Here is an 18,091-nt window from a genome sequence, read left to right on the forward strand (position 1 = left end):
CTATCTTTTTTTTTTTTTTTTTTTTTAAATTCTTTTTTGTCCCCCAGCTGATTCAGTCCTTCTATTTAAGGAGAACTTTCCCTTTCTTCCATTCCTGGGATGTTTTGAATGAGGCTGAGCTTAAGATGCTGTAATAATTACTTATAAAGCATAATGCTAAAGCATTATAGAGACTTCCAATAAGACAGGGTTGAAGCAATAAGACATCCCTTTTGTGTTCCATCGGCATGCTCTGGGGTTAGGCCTCTGCTGCAGTATGGCAAGCAGAGTATACATCTTAATAGGCAACTGTCCTGGTTTCAGCTGGGATAGAGTTAATTTCCTTCCTAGTAGCTGGTACAGTGCTGTGTTTTGGATTTAGGAGGAGAATAATGTAGATAACACACCGATGTTTTAGTTGTTGCTGAGCAGTGCTTACACTAGTCAAGGACTTTTCAGCTTCCCATGCTCTGCCGACTGAGCAGGCTGGAGGTGCACAAGACGCTGGGACACAGCTTCCTCCTGCACAGCCAGGACAGCTGACCCCAACTGGCCAGAGGGACATTCCATGCCATGGGACGTCATGCTCAGTACATAAACTGGGGGGACTTGGCTGGGGGGTGGCAACTGCTGCTCGAGGACTGGCTGGGCATCGGTCGGCGGGTGGTGAGTAATTGCATCGTGCATCACTTCTTTTGTATATTCTTTTATCATCATCATCATCATTATTATTATTATTTCCCCTTCCTTTTCTGTCCTATTAAACTGTCTTTATCTCAACCCACGAATTTTACTTTCCCCCCCCCGATTCTCTCCCCCATCCCACTGGGGGCAGGGAGTGAGCAAACGGCTGCATGGTGTTTAGCTGCCTGCCGGGTTAAACCACAACAACAACACAAGAAGAAGGAATGATTCCAAGACACACACAGCCTGGCAATGAAATAAATACGCCTTCTTCCCTCTGCCTCCTCAGCAAATAACTGACCCAGGTGAGATTTCCTGCTCAGGCACAATAAAAGCAGGACAGGCAGGATGATAGTTACAGGCAGGCATTGCTTCCAAACCATCCATTAACTGACACAGTGGCTGAACTTTCCTACTCTTCAACCTAGAAACTGTAAATTCAGGTTTCTGCATAAAAATAGGACAAAGCTGTAAAGGTCTTTGGCCTGTAAAGATCTTTCATGCCGGCATCACAGTCCCCAGCTGTTGTCTCTAGGCATTTTCATGATCTGATGAAACAGCATCAAATGTAAGCATATTGATGTAAAAAGATGTAGGGTCTGACTCAATTCCCACAAGGACACACAAAAAGTTCCCACAGACTTCCAAAGGAGGAGGTGCATCAGAACTACAATCACAGACCCTATGATAACGATTTCAACATCTTCCAGTAACCTAGATAACCAACGGTTCTCTAAAAAAAAGAGGGCAGGCAATTACAGGGAGCCCTCACTGAGACCCACTGCAAATTAGCATTAAGCCTCGAGCCTATTTCTTGATACTCTCCCAGCACAAACCTCTGTCCACCTGCTCTAGAAAATGCCTGAGCTCTGAGGAGCAGTTCTGACATTTCAGTGCAAATTGCCGCTTTCATTTTAATGAACTGACAACAGAAGCCTGTGCAGCAGCATGCGTCAGTTCAGGTGAATTCTGACACTCAGCAATAGAAACATCTCTTCTTCTTTCAGCCTCCACAGTGTTTGATTCAGATGTTGCATGATTTCAGACCAACTAATGACCCAGAAGTAGGTAGCAGAGGGCAGGAGGCACACTTATGAACATAACAGCACATGATTGGGGTGATTTGAGAAGTTTGAATGGGATGTGGTGCCAAACTGCCCCTACCTGGGGAAGGTGGGACTTGGGGGCTGTAATCTTGATTGCTCTTGGGTCCCGGAGTGGAGAGCAGAACCGATCCTGTTCCAGACACACTGCAGACAGGAAACGCTACGTATGGTAGAGATACTCCTTATGACAGTTTCTTTAAGTTCATTTTTCTCATCACACAAACTTTCCGAATAAGCTTTGGAGCTATACTCTGTCTCTCTCCTGGCAGCCATCACCAGCTGTGTTTTCAATAACTCTTTCCAAATGCTTTACAGATACATAGATGCAGATACTGGAGGGGAAAAAAGAACACTCAGAGCAGAAAATACACCACTTCAATTTCTGATAACACCTATGAAAAGCCGCCTCCTCACAGATTGGCTTTTTGGGGCTGATGGTCTGTGAACACCCTAACCTGTTTTTCATTTAAAGTTTCCCTTGGAAGAGGGACACGTAGAAAGGGACAAGGTAGGAATATAAAGCAGCTAGGAGACAAACACATGACAGTAATTCTGCACTCTATTTCAGCAAGCTGCAACCATTCCATCTACATAAATCTTCTCCCATCTCTTCTGTCCTAGGTCAGCAAAATCTGAGGGAACAACGAGGACCCAAGATCCAAGAGTTCAAATCATTACACTTGTCTGTGCAAGAGAAGATGTTGCTCTTACATGCAAACAGTTTCCCATACACTATTTTGTATCAGCTGTGCTGAAGATGCTAGCAGACTTGACAAATGCCCAGAATACCTTAAGACGAGCTCAGCCAATGCTTCGTTATTGAAGGAATAAGCAATAGAGTATTCTTTTCCTACAGTACACCTCGCATAATCCATATTAAAAAAAGTGCAAGATAGTAAAACTTCTAAAAGTGCTGTTAATAGCACTGGGAAGGAGCAGCAGGTGCCTTCTTGCTGGAAAGGAGTCAAAGAAATGGTGCCTTTCAATTCCCACAGAAACTCTCATACTTCCTTGTCCAGGGAGCATGGACTTTGTTATGTCTTGATCTAGCTGTGGCTAGAGCTGGAGAGTCAAGTAGCCATGAAAACACAAAGGAAGTTTCTCACAGCACAACCGCTGCAGGAACCTGACAATTTCTACATCCCAAGAGCTGCAGCTCTTAAAAGTTACCCTTGGTGGGGTAACTCCATCTCCAGCGGCCATATGGATGTAGGTACATATAACCAGACTTGAGGTAGGTTCATCTCTTCTCCTGATGGGCAATGCCATCACCAGCACATTGCAGTGCAAGTAAGCCTTTTGCATAGCAGGCTGCTGAGAGGGGAAGCAAGTCTAAAGGGGGCTGTGGGAATTATCTTCCTTCAAACCATCTGCTTTCAGGCATACGGGAGAGAGAAAGTGAGGCAGAATCAGCCTGTAAAGAATTTCACTCTGCAGTGTGAAGCAGTGATGAGAACCTCCTATCCCAACCTTCAGAGCCCCCTAACTCCAGCACAGCATCCTTCCTCACCTGGCACCCACTGATCCCTGGCCCCCCAGCACAGCAGCTCTCCTGTGCGGAGGAGGGAGCCCTGATAGCTGGGGAGAAGAAGAGATGTCTAGATTGTCACATCTCATCTTAACAGAGCAGATGCAAAGCAGGAGCAGGTTACAGCTGCCAGGTAGTGCAACGGGGCACTGTACCAGCATTACACATAGGGCCGTAATAGTAGCACTTAGTAATCTGAGTGTTGACACCACTGGCAGTTAGAATAGCAACACTACTGTAGTATATTACCCACCCTAATCTCTTCCTCTGTGATTAGAGCGTACGCAGTGGGCTATATTTTTCCTGAGCAGTCTAGCAAAAGGGCAAGCATGAAGAAATCCAAATGTCAATAGCATATGCTCATCTGTAGGGTTCCAGTACCACATTAAAGGCTGGCAAAATACACCAGAGCCAACTAACAGCCTTTGTCCACGAACCCCCCACGTTAGCTCCAGCACCGGTTTCTGTAACAGCCACACGAACTGTCAGGAACTGCGTGTGAGGGAAGGGATTGAATGTATGTGCAGCAGACTTCACAAAGTTGCTTGGGAGAATCTAATTTGCCTTCTTTTTAAAAGAGAGTTCTGCTCAAAAGTAATAGGATGGAATGGTGGGATATAAACATTCCAGTAATTCATGGTGACTTCAAAGATAACAGTACCCTTCTTACATACAAAACGATGGCTTGGGGCTTTTAGTTTTGTTTGTTTCTGTTTTTCAAGCCATGGATTCATCTTACACAGTGGAAGCAAAGGAACAGAAGCTGTATGTTTTATAATGCAACTTCTGCCAGAGCACATAAGACTAAAGGCTTTTTTTTTTCCTTGCAGTGAATCATTGTGTGTAGGAGGTGGGGTTGGTTTATGTTTATGTTTTTTAAAATCAACCCAGCTAACCATTTGTTCCATACTGCACATAATTTGTTGCTTCTCTTTTAGCACTCCTTGGAAGACAAGCTTTGGAAATAAATATACATCTGGCAAGTCTGAAAGACAGGACTTTAGCAAGCACTGCAGGCTAACTGGAATTCCACAGTGGACTATTTGCTGCTTTTTTCAGAGATAAATCAAAAGGAGAGGAAAAGAAAAAAAAACACTGGTAGAAATACCTATCCAGATTAAATTGCAGTGGGAGCAAAAAGGTTTTTATCATGTTAGCGATATCAACATTTAAGCAGAAATATTTACCAAGAACTGGAGGATTCAAATGCACATTCCTGGTTTACCTTGTTAATTCTTTGCTTTTCCATTTCCAAATTTTCTACCATCTGCAGCTCTGATGTCTCCCAGCAAACCCACATTACCACAGCCTGGTCTGGTTGATTATTAGGTACGCTTGGTCTCCCAGCCTAGTGGAGCCAAACTACTTAGCAGAATACTTTGCTCATCTGTAAAACAGCATCCCTTTTACACAGAATATGCTTTATTCAAGATATTTACGTGGGAAATAGCAGTATTTCACAAGACTGGAGAACAGTCTGCAACTTTCCACCTCCAAGCTCTTTCTTGCTTTAAGAAACTGGTGTCTGCCCACGAGGGAGAGGGGTCCTGATCTCTCAGAAGTTTGTGCTAAGAGGGGTAGGAAGTTTAGCACCAAAAGCAAGGTTTCATCTACAACAAATTTCTGGCCAAAACAGTCAGCTGTAAGAACTATTATTATGACTAATAGATGCGGATATCCAAGCAGCCAGAAAGAAACTCTCAGCACATGGCCTGATCCCTCCTGATAACCAAGTTGCTTCACGTGAAACCGTTCAGAAAGAGAGAAATGGTGCAATTGGGACTACAGACTCATTCCAATGACATTGTGGAATATAAACCAGCTCAAGATGATCAGCCACCACACAGGCAATCAGGCACTATGCTCATCGAAATGCTATCTAGAGAAAAAGCTGGTTACTTATTAAATCAGAGTTTATATTGATACAGAGGAAAACAAATGCATATTTAGCTTTTTGTGTGGATGGAAATGCATCTTGCTAAAGAAACTCCATGAAGTCTGTGTGCTCAGTGCGTTTCTCTGGGATATGACCCTATACCACACAGCAGCTCACTTATTTTTTGCTGATTTATTACGGAGCGTGAACCAACTAGAAAGTGTTTTCTCCAAATGCTTGCCAAAAGCCAAAACAACACAAGAAAGGGTTTTGCAGGTGAAAGTACCAAAATTTGTGTACCCGCAGGTGCAGAACTGATTAAAAGGCATGCATAAAAGGAGGTAATTTCTAAGCAGGTGTTTGTACTTACAAAATACAAATTAAGATATTTATACATACTTTATTGAAGTTTCTATAAATGGAGTTAATCTAAAGATATGTCTAAATATGTACCAACTTTAACTAATTTTAGATTAATGAACAAGTTTGTTAATGACACTTTTATTTTAGAAAGTGCTAAACAGTGTTCCAGAGCAGAAATGTGCAAGTACCAGAGACAAAGTGCAGGAGGACTCATTTCTTATTTTTCTATAGAGAAATTCTGCACTAATACAAATTGTCAAATCACATTATTTGACAGAATAAAAAGTGACCTTTTCAATATTATCCCAGTCTCATTACTTCTGATTATTTTCTTTAGTTAAATTTATCATTAACTATTTTTATCCATGAAACCAGGTGTACTTATGGAATTAGTCTCTGTTATGTATTTATTTGCGTTTCTTATTTTGATTTGTTTTAAATGTAATTTAAGACCTCATGAACAGTAACCAAACATTTACGTATCTATTTGTCCTACTGCTATTTTGCTATGCATGGAATTCATGCATTGTTGTTTTCTGTAACTATCACCCCCTATATACTCTCAACTATCCTTAAACTTTGGACTGATTTTCTTTTTTTCCTGTGAGCGCCTATTATTTAGTTATTCAGTAGCTACTAGCAGATGAGAGATTCATTCTTCATTTATTGGACGGCCATTATTCCATGTTAAAAGTCCAAAGATATCTGGCAATAAATAACTAAGGATATTTTAATAAGCGGTTACAAACCTTAATGCAGTGCTTTCTAGGAACTACGTATCTGCATGACATATATAGCCCATTCCCCGCTTTATCTGCCAATTTTCAGTCACTATCTTTTTAACCCAAATAGCATGAAATAGCATTTAGATAGTATCTTAGATGAACTGTTTCATTGTGCTCCAATCCTTTTTACCAGATCAAAATCCATCTCTGAGGTAGTTTCTCACTCCACGTCCTTTTCTTGCCACATGGGTATTTCTTTATTGAATAACTTGACAGATAAGAATTAACATGTCCTTTTCTGTAGGCTTGTTTGCACAATAAATTACAAATAATCCAGATATTCACTCAAATTATAGCATTTTGATTGTTTTCCTTTAAGTGTCCAAATTTTAGCCAGGAACTAATATTAACAACACACTGCCAAAAACCTTTACAAATTGGGTGCCTTCAGAGTCCACCAGCTCTGTAGCTCCTTTCTGCCTCTGTTAAGCTGTCTCTTTCCATTTACGCTCCACATTTGAACTCTGCGGATGTGTACTCTATTTAATTACACAGTGACAGCATGCACGAGGCACTAGACACTGTCAAAATTTGAAGGCAGGCAATCCCTAAAGACACAGTTTGCTATTTCTACTGAATGGCTATTGTTTCTCGCCTAGTTCAGTATTTTTGCTGTCGCCACATAAAGGAGTTTTCTGTAGAGCGTTTCAATGGGCTCAGCCTGTGCCAACTTGCTCCTTTTAGCCCCATGTTTTCATGTTGACTTGGATGTGAGTACTTATCTACTTACAGTAGTCTTACTGCTGCTTTTATTTGTGCCAGCAAAGAGTTTTTCATATTTCAGCTCCTAGCCTTCCTCCCTGACAAACACATATACTGTCTTAAAAGAAAGAAGGAAAAAATGTTGAGAGAAGAGCCAGTGTTTTGCTCCTCAAATGAATCCTAGAAGACAAAGATCAGAACTAACTAGACAAAAATGCCTAGTTAGTCACTGCATAAAGAAAAAAGCTGCATCAGCTCTTCTCTGACCCTTTTTCTCATTAGTACTCAGGAATTCACCTTGCTCAATGTGGCATGTCTTCCCAATTAGAGCTCAGGCCTCCAAAAAGGATACCAAAGTGGTAAGGATACTATGTGAAGTTGGGATTGTTCTTATGACCTTGCTCAACTGCTGCAGCCGCTGGGTAGAGCACATCCATACAGCAGCTGCAAAATTTTCCATAATTTCCTGGAGTCAATAACAAGAGCTGGGCATGAGACCTCTAGCTTAATAGGTAAATTTTCCGGTAGAGTTGAGGATCGCAGGAAAATCAGGACAGGGGATTTTTCTCAGTATCGGAGTGGGTTTTGTCCAAGGTTGTAGTTCGGGTCCAGAGTTAGTACTGATAGAAATCCAGGAAGAATTAACACAGGTCTGGCTATTTTGATCTTGTCTCTCTTGTGACTTCCAAAACATTGGGGTTTGGATTCCAAACAGCTTTATAAACATTATTCTCTCTTTCTTTGGCTAAAAATATGCCACTTCCACTTTGAGCTCCTGTATGCTGATGACCATATATATTAATCCCTGAATTACTTCAGCTAATAAGCCCCAAATCCTTAAACTGAAAATCAACTCTGAAAACACAGATTACATCAGTCCAGTTCCAGTGTTCCGTTACTTGCAACTACGGGACTAGGTCTATTGCAGAGAGTGATGAGGACCTGAGCACGAATGCGTGTTCATAACATGAGAAGTGTTTATAAGCAGGTAACTGGTTCCTTCATAAAATGCTTCCCTCTTTGGGCTCTGATCACAGCTGCTTTTGCAGAACATTATGAAGATAAATTAAAAAAAAAAACAACAAACCAAAACCAAAACACCCTCTTCATCCTAGATGGGAGATGTTCTTTCTCTGGAAAGGATGCTTCCTGACCAATTATAAACCAGAACAATTTACTGAGTTAAAGGCTTCTACATTTGGCCATATGCGTTTTTCTTTAGAAATGCAGCAACAATCAATCCAACATGAAAGCCAGACAGACATGTGACTGCCACTGCCCGCTTTAGGTGGAAATTCTCTTTTATTAGAAACTGCAGAGCATGTGTGTGGGCAGGAGGGAGCAGGGCGGAGAGGTTTAGTTCCTGGTTGTCATTCTTTAGGCGTGACCACAATGCTGCAATCTCTGGAACGCAGCTGGACAGAAAGGATGAGGAATGTCCCTGCCTCCCTTGGGGAAATCAGTCTGATGATGCCAGGAGCTGTGATTTGTCTCTCCAGGAATGTTGCCACCTGCAGCAATTAAGCCTCCTCTATAATATGATTTAAACAAGAGGATATTTTTCCTCAGAAACTGCCAGATCATTGTTTCCTCCAAGTGCCTCTGACAGGCAAGAAAATTAATGCAATGAGGAGTCCTCAAAATGGGGTACTGTGGCTGTCCTGAAAGCAGGTGAGGGATGCTGTGCATAGCTTGACAAAATTAAGTGAGCCTGACAGCTCCATCATCAGTTCCCCAGACATATCCATCAGCTAGCGTTAAAGGAGCTGAAACCATGTCTAATCTCTATGCTATCATCCACCTTCACTACCTTTGTTGGACATGAAACAAAGTGCATGTGTAAAATCACTGCTGGATGCATTTTATCATTCCACATACCACAAGCAGACTTCCCAACGAACTCCGATGGCTTCTGTTACATATCAGAAGACAAGAGAAAAAATATACAGACATGGATTTTTTTTTAAGTCTTTTTTAAAGCCTTTTAAAGTTTCCTTAGGATCTCCCTCAAAACAAAACCCTTATGTCAACAGAAACTCTTGCTTAGATATGCTTCACCCGTTGTTTTTTATGAATGTGCATGATCAAAGAATAACAGCTTTCACAGTTAAGAAAACACAGTTACACAGATCACACTTCACCCACAAAAGGTCAGATAATGCAACGTGCTATATGTTAAATACACACGAGAGGGATACGTTCCCCTTGAGCACACCGTGATGGGGAGTGGGGAGTTTTTTAGGAACATATTGTCCATCTTTTCAGGACACCCTGCAAAGCGCCTTTGCAAAGATCTTACCTGTTCAGTGATGAAGGAGCTTGAAAAAGTGACAGCTGACCAGAAGAAGATCCCACAGCTGAGAATGATCTTTCTGTTGAAACGGTCACCAAGGTAACCAAAGATAGGCGCCGCAACCATGAAACTACAGATGAAAACTGCAAAGGAGAGAAAAAGGAAAGAAACGTTTAATAAACGTCAGGCCAAGAACATGAAAACTAATTTTCTGCAAGCCAAATCCTCTAGAGAGCAGTTCCATCTAATTAGACATTCTGCATCCCTGACTTACAAAGTTGCGCAGTCTGATACACTTTCAAAAGTCAGTGTTTCCTTAATCAAACAGATTTTTCATTCCCTGAGAAATTTCAGGCCAGTGAACTCATATTACATTTGAAAGCACCAGCCCCTCACGGTTTGCTGAGAGCTCAGCATCCAGGGACGGGCAAAACCAGGACAGAATAAATTAAGAGCTTCTGCCCGAATGTCACTGAGAAGGTGAAGTGGAGGCTGGAAGGAATTTCCAGCAAACAGAAAGCAAGCCAAGGGCTCCTCGTTGGCTTTTGCAGCAGAGACCAGAGAGAAATAGGCCATAGAAACTGAAGTTCTTTCATCCTTCCTAGCAGTATTTTAAGGCACCCAGGAAACAGTGAGGAAAAACAGTAAACACTACTATCATCCTACTGGCACCAGCCCTGTAGTTAGACAGAGAACTCCTCATTAGGTCCTTTCACCAGTACTGAACTTGTATTTAAACCCATCACTGAGCAACAATTTCACTAAAAGGAAGAGTTTTAACCTACAAAGCCCTAGCAGGCCAGGAATGTCCTCTTCTGAAAGACTACAAGTTCACCTTTCCCCTTTGCTTCCCCCCCAAAAAACCCCAAAGCATTAACCCAAGACCTTCTGTCACATAGGAATGAGGCTCTTGATAGAATAACCTCTGCAAAATCTCCTCAACTTCAGAGTTCACTCCTCCAGCCCAGCTCAAAACAATCTTGGCCAGTGACACCACTGAAAACACCTGAAATGAGGCACTCACACCATATTCACGACTAATTTGGAACTTGGCAGAAATTGCCAGATTTTAAGCTGATTTATACCTGGCTTTTGTCTGTCCACATTAGAGATTTGGGTAAGAGCAACTACATCGATTTTACTGCCCTGTAGCATGAACTTTCTGACTTTCACTGACTGTCTGGGTTCAGCAAACCCAGGAGGATTCGGGTAGGCCACCGGAATACCTGGAGATCCCTCTTTAGTCAGAGTTATGACTCTCATTAATTATTGGGCAGTTCCTGGAAGGCAGGGTGGGCTTTTGGCATTGTCTAACCCCAGCTGTCTACTTTTAATTGTATAAAAGGGGGTGGAGGGGATAGAATAGGGAAAAATAAAAAGGCAAGAGCAGAGGACACACACCCCTTTGGTTGGAAAGCATGCATAAAATTAAAGTGGTTAAGACCCAAATTATGAATTTTCATGGCTGATGACATACGATAGCTCAAAAACGTGCAGAGTGCTGAACTATGAAATTATCTAAATGTCTCTTCTTTTTCAATATATTAAGATGTCAAAGCTGCTTTATAAATAATACATACCCATTTGCATCTATATTTTGTGAGTCATGTGACTGTGTGCATATCAATTTTGCACTTTGGTATTTCATAGGAATTACAGATTTAGTCTTTTTAAATTTAGAGTAAAACAAATGGAGATAATACAGAAATTTTAAGACATGAAAAGAAGCACATGCAACATTATATCGCACATACAGCCCAAGAGCCCCACCATGCCGCTGACACTGGTTCCCTGCTTACTCGCAGGACAGGGACTGCCTGGGTAAATGCTCTCCTTCCCTCGCAGGGACATTTTGTCACGCTCGCCCACCCCTGCAGCACAGTCCAGCTCCCTGAGCTAGCTGCACATCCCTGAAACCCTTGATCTCCAGTGAACTTGGCTCTAGTAGACCAGAAGTGGCTTACAAATCTCTACTCTGCAAGGGTACATCTGCACTGGCCCCAGTCCAACAAGGCACTTAAGCACATGCTTATATTAAGCACTTTAGAGTCATCAATTCCATGATTAAGTGCTTTCCTGAATTAACACCAAAGTGTTTGGCACCTTGCAAAGCTGGTGCGGCAACCTGGCACAAAGGGTACGTGACTGTTTATTGGGAATGAGAAGCAGAAAATTACTGTGACTCGTACAGAGCAGCGTGCCCATTGCAATCTGACCTTACCCTTGGAAGGACACAAATTCATTCATCTCAGAATCAGATATTCTGCCATTTTTACAACATAAAAAGACATGAAGCTAAAAAAGCTTCCAAGGGAAAAATCAGAAACATCCAAGTCAGCATCCCGCAATTTCAAATATCAAATAACCTGATTAATTCAACTTTGAGACATGGAGGGTGCGATCCAAAATTCACATTAATCAGTGGCATTATTAGCTTCAGTGACCTCTGGATCATAAATGCGAAGTCTAATTCTGGAATTTGGGCAAAAGCAGGCAAAAAGCACAAACCTCCTCTTTCCAATAAAACAAACCGAAAAAAAGATCGTCCAATGCCTTCCAACAACATACATCCTGCTGATACTCAAATCCCTTTGGAGAATTTATTTTTGGAAGATTCTAAACTGAGCTGTGAGCTCTGTCACCGGTAAGCAGCTGACTTGACAGCTCCACAAGGTGTAAAACAAAAGGACAACAGAACCTAATAAATAATAGGTAATGGAACACAGCTGTCGTAATAATAAATGCAATTTATATCAGGGTATTTATGACCCAAATACGCATCAGAGCATTGATTGACTCAAATAAATGCAGAATATGATGGCTGTGTGGTCTGCCAAAAGGATCTGCCTGTTACAGGCATTTCCTATGAATCAATTTTTGCAATTACTCCTGCAAATGACAGACGAGACTCCTGAACAACAGACTGGGTTGGCAGAATAGAGGTGAATGAACCTAGGGCATGTTACCAGGTGGGATGGAAACCCGAGTTACTCGAGACCAGGAGTTGAGGTTCTGCGACAACTAAATACCATGAAGGAGAGATCTTATCCAGAAGACAGAAAACTGCCAACACGTTCAGTTGGAGAGAGGGGCAGCAGAAACATGATTAATCTGTAGCGAAAGATGGCTGCAGCATAACACAGAGGGATGCATTCCAGTAAAGGAGCCTGGCCCTTGCGCCAGCCTCTTCCCATCTGGCTCCTCTCCCCTCTTCCACAGCATTTTCTGCTCCTTGCACTCACCCACTCCCCAATTAATACCGAAGTGACACCATAGCAGCTGCTGCTTCGGCTCAACCCACTGCCATAAATCTTTTATATTAGGAGAGCGCTGTGGCAGAGGCTGGCATTTCATTTGCCTCTTCCCAATCAACAGCTCCTCCTCCCATTTACACTTAAAGCCATCTCAGAATACTACCAAGTCTTCAGAAGACGTACAGTGCAAGCCAGGGCAGAGTTAGAAATCCACTGGGATTTGGGGTGAGCTACTGAAAAGGTAGTGATCGCGTTCAGAGCAGCTGTGGGCAGGGATAGCTATGTCAGTCACCATTATGTTTGCCGTACAGCTAATTTCTCTTGGTAAATCATCTCCAACGGTGCCAGCAGAAGTGGCTTGGTCCCAGCACTGGGTGGAGCTGCGATACATTTCTGCAGGAGCAAATTATCACGTGAGGAAAGGATGAATAAACAGACACATAATGAATGCCATCCCAGGAGGGAGGTTCTTTTAAGTACAGGTATTTTCAAAAGGAGATCCCATTTGTCATTATACCTCCCTTTGTGGCTTAGCCGCTGAAATGCCGACTGCGGTGAGAATGCAGGAAGAGTATAATTGCCCAAACAGGACAGCTTGGTGTCTATTTCTGCGTCTGAATGCCTGTCCCACCCTGTTACAGGTGCACAAGCACCTTTGCAGCCAGCACTGCCCAGCTTTGTCTGTGCATGGCTGGAATTACAAAAATGTGCAGCATAAAAAAAAAAATACATAAAAATCTTACACTTCCCACCCAAACACCCACCAGAGAAAGGAAAGCATCCTCCCCAGCCTCTATTGCCTACTTCACGTACTGTAGCTTCAGTCATCTTTCAGGGATTATGGCCAGGGAGCTGCTCCGCACGTTTCCCTCTCAAGAGCTGTCTGTGTACCCAGTGGAAAAGTAAACCCCCAGACAGTGGACACAAAGGAGACGAGGGGAGAGGGAGAAACTGTAGACTTTCTATTTAACAGTCACAAAAAGCTCCTGCCTACTGGAACTAGACTTCACTGCTCTTATTTTTCTCTTCTTTCCCTCCAAACAAAAATTTACCAGCTTGACTCTACAACTGTTCCCTGAAACAGCTCTGACCCATCAGCTTTCCACCCCTTGATTCCAAAGACACTGTTGCCTCTGTCTCACTTGCTCTTTTCTTACGTGGATTGATCAACCCTTTGTATCGCAGAGAGGGGCTTCTCCTGCCAGCGGGTCATCCACGTAGTATAACCAAGAAGGAAGAGAGGCATTGACAGAGGCTGCATTTCCTCAGTTACGGGAAGGTTGAGAGGATCACAGGAACCTCCAAGAAAAGATCCCTTCTTTCCGTTTTGACTTCAAGCACACAGGGTTTCTTTTTTCCTATCAGGAATAATGCTAGAAAGGTTCAGGTTCAGGTAAAAATAGCTTGTTCTCTCTACGCAGGGATGCTCAACAAGAAAAAAAATAGTGGCTATCTTTGAGCTCTGAGTCAGCATGAAACCGTATATACACGTCTAATTGAGTGCTGACAATGTGTTTGGCTCTGTGGAAGGCAAACCCAGACAGCCTCTGCCTCAAGGGACTGGCAATCCACTTAGACACAGCAAAGAGCTATGTGCTGTGAGGTTGTTAATATTTTCCCAGCAACAAATTTCCAAACAATGAGAACACCTAAACACCCAGCTCATTCTGGATAGGATAATTTACGGGTGTGTACAAGCAAAATCCTGCTCTTTCCACATGAGACACTGCCCTGTTGGGATTTGTTCGAGCCACTTCTACTCCAGAGACACTTGGTCGTGAACGCACGTGTTTCTCAAGCTGCTTATGGGACCAGCTGCCATCTACCTGCAATGGTGAATAAAGACTCTCCCAGGGGCCCAACCGGCCCCTCTGTTTCAAAGACATGTTTTTGCAATGCTGCTTTTTTAATTTTCATTATAGTTTTATGCTATAATACTACTACTCAGCACATACACACACAGCACATTTAATCACAGTGAGGCTTGGGACAATTTAGAAAGGAAGTTAAACATCATTAATTTCTACTTCAGGGGTAAGGAAATTAAGACACAGGAAAGTGACCTGCCCAGGATGAACTACAGAAATCTTGAACCCATGCAGGTCTTCCAGCTTCAGCAGTGTCCTGTTTACAGGACCATATCTATGCTAAAGGTATTTTCGAAGGTCTACAGACACAATTAAAAGCAATTTTTTTTCTTACAGCACCATACAAGCCAAGCAAGAACAAAGATCCTTTCATGCTACTTAACCATTGAACCTGATAGTTTAGACACAACATGGTGATGTGACCAAGGTCAAAGTGATATCTGACTATGGGGCAATCCAAGGCCCTGGGAAGTCTCAGCAATGTGATTTAAAACATTCATCCTTTGATGGAGATGAATTCTTACAATACAATTAATTGCTTGTACAAAAATACCACCCTTCAAATCATCATTATCACAAACTCTACTATAGGTACGCTGTTACATCACTCTCCGCATGGACTTTGTTTTACTTCATTTCTAATTCAACAGCCAACAGATGGATCACGTTACTGCATTTTGCCAAGTGCAAAACACAAGATCACTGGGTTCCAGACTATCATGCAGACTAGAAGTTTCTGACAAGTGTAAGGAGCTTTGAAACACACCACCAGTTCCGTATGTCATGCAAAGCTGTCATATACCGACAGCATCGAACACAGGAACATTTAAAAAAAAAGGCTTGAGAACAAGTCCAAATCAATTGGACTTAAGTATACAAATGTTTGGTTCGGATGTGGCCTGAAATGCTCTCCCAGAACAGACCACAACAGTGAATTTCATAAATGCCTCATTCTTGTGTGCTTGTGTCCTCAGCAAATTAATGAGGAGAAAAGCAGTGCTTTAAAAGGTGTGGACCTAATTACTCACACTGATTGCATTTCTCTAATATCTCTCTGTTTGGCAGGACACTCTAGACTGCCTTTCCCTCACTGCAGATGCCACTCATCAGTATTCAAGCTCCAATCTTGTCTTCTCCGTAGGGAGCATGTTGCATCATGAGGTGCCAGTTTTTTCCTTAGAGCAAACTGATATAAAATATCAACAACATGTTTAGGATGACTTTATACACACACAGTTGACATACACATTTACATTGAGAAGGCGGCTGCTGTATGATACCACTCAATTTCATTTGCTGTGACAGGGTCAGAAACCGGTTACAAAAACACACTTATGAAGTCAGACAAGGCCTGAACACAGCTTTCCTGGCAAGTTCATGATTGACTCAACAATACACAAGATGCAGCCCCGGGAAGAATTCAGTACTGATAATTCCACGGCTTTCCCTCACTGCAGAGACCAGATTCTTCCAAGAGTCAGTCCTTATATTCCCAGCAAAGGATATCCTGAAGGCTTGCTTTGTTTACCTTAGCCAACAAGAATAATTGCTTCAGTGGGAATTGCTGGGAAATCCACTCCTTGGAAGCAGAAAATCGGGAAAGAATACCCAGAAAACCAATCCAATTAACACATTAATGCCACCTGAGCTTTGAGAGGAACTGTGTTGGGCAAAGAGCAACCACTGTGGTCAAATATAAGTAATTGCTGTAAAAACTGCCATGCATAGTACAGTATATCATTGATCCATACAGTGGTGAGTATGTGATGTTACGGATGTGAGAGATATTTCACTCACTCTGTGCATTGCTGCATAGAGATGGAGAAATATTCCTCTTCAGTCCCAAATGCCTAGACAACAGCTACAAGAAATAACGCTAACAAAAAGTGAAGGCTAAAAAGGGAAACAACCCTTACACGTTGAGTACTGTTGCCCACAGACTGGCAAAGACTAGAGTCCAATGGCCATGGCAGTTCCTTACAAGAGTAGGCTTACAGACAGAATCATTCAAATACAAATCAAACCTTGAAACATTCAACTCAACAAATCCATCTGCAAGTACTGCTGCATGTCCAATAGTGGAAGTAAAACCATAGCTGCAAGACGTGAACTACTGTCATTCTGGTCTTCTAAAGAGCCCATTTTAAGGGCTGTTGAGAGGATATAGGACAGTTTGATCACCACCAGTGAGAGCTGACTACTGCAAGACATGAACTACTGCCATTCTGGTCCCATTTTAAGAGCCCATTTTAAGGGCTGTTGAGAGGATATAGGACAGTTTGATCACCACCAGTGAGAGCTGACTATAACCAGTGAGCTGTCAACTGCCGACTCTGGCACTGCTACTGGCGGGCTGAGACAGGCACGTGCCTGCAGCCAGCAGCGTTACTGCTCATAACCAGAAGACAGAGACCGACCCAGAAACGATCAGGTACAATGCACTGCAGAGAACGCGAACCCTGCCAGAATATATACTGCCTCCCACATAAACTTAAAGGAAAGACAAACAATGTTTCCAGCCTACTTTCTATAGACCTAAGCCAGAGTGATCAGTTTTATAGAGGTACTATGGTCCATAGCATACCAGCACTCCCTAAAGAGTAGCAATGATGCTCCTCTCACTCAGGCCTCACAAATACTGCTGTCACGTTTCAAAGTTTGAAATCAATCTTGGTTTCCTGGTTCAGGCAATCAGCACTGCAAAGGCAAGGAAAAGATGGCTTTGAATTAAAAGCCAAGATCTAAAACAGCACTCAAATTTTTCACTTTTTTTTAATTAATTTCCAATATTATGTCAATTGAAGCTGCATTTGAAGATTCAGCCATTCGTATCTTGCTTATTGCTAAAGCAATTAAGTAGACGGTTATTCACAGTTATTATTCCACAACCATTTCCCACATCCACTGAGGTCCAATTCTGTCATGCTGTACTTCAAAATTTTTTATCTAAGCGTACAGTGGAAAAGCTGCAATTTACTGTGCCATTCAGTCTCTCTGGATGTCCAGCAAGTTTACTTGGAGCAGGAGCTAACTTGCTGCTAGATTAAATTTTGAACAGCTGTATACAGACAACAAAATTTAAAAAGAAAAGAGGAAAAACCCAAACCCACCTTCTGCTTTTCACTTTGGGAATTACAATGATTACATTACCATTGTTTTAAAGGGATCTGGGCAACCTGAACATCAATAAACCAGTTACTGTGTTCCTAGAGATGTGCTTCATAGTACAATGCTGCAGGCAGCAATCCAAGGGAACGGTTCCAGTGTACAGCTTACAGTCCACCGCTTCCCTCGCGCCTAAACTGGCACTTGCCTGACCCTGCAGTCAGCTGGTTCTGGGAGACCAGCAGATAGCCAGCCCTGATGAACATCTTCTGCAATGAAATAAATAGTGTATTTGCTAGCAGAATGTCTTCTGTGGCTACACAGCGTGTTTGATTGGGGGATTAAAATTTACACATGAGAACATTTGAGGAGGAGCAGACACCACCTCTCCCCATCAATTAAAAAAAAAAAAAAATTCTTCACGTCTGGGTCAGTTCCACAATCTGGTTTGTTACATGGTGGGCGAAAAAGAGGGGGCAGGAACAGGAGGCTGTGACAGAGTTTGCTTTCCATGGCAGTGCCATATAAAAGGCATACAAATTATTGCC

General features: G+C 42.4%; 1 protein-coding gene across 1 annotated transcript in view; it reads right to left on the minus strand.

The window, feature by feature from the left end:
• SPNS2 (sphingolipid transporter 2) overlaps nt 1-18,091 on the minus strand; it is a 110,906-nt gene that overhangs the window by 69,915 nt on the left and 22,900 nt on the right. Inside the window, exon 4 of the mRNA XM_009276453.1 lies at nt 9,323-9,459. Coding sequence (XP_009274728.1) covers nt 9,323-9,459 — 137 coding nt within the window. The remainder of the gene's footprint in view (nt 1-9,322; nt 9,460-18,091) is intronic.

This window comes from Aptenodytes forsteri, unplaced genomic scaffold, assembly GCF_000699145.1.
Source record: "Aptenodytes forsteri isolate BGI_AS27 unplaced genomic scaffold, ASM69914v1 Scaffold209, whole genome shotgun sequence".
NCBI lineage: Eukaryota > Metazoa > Chordata > Aves > Sphenisciformes > Spheniscidae > Aptenodytes > Aptenodytes forsteri.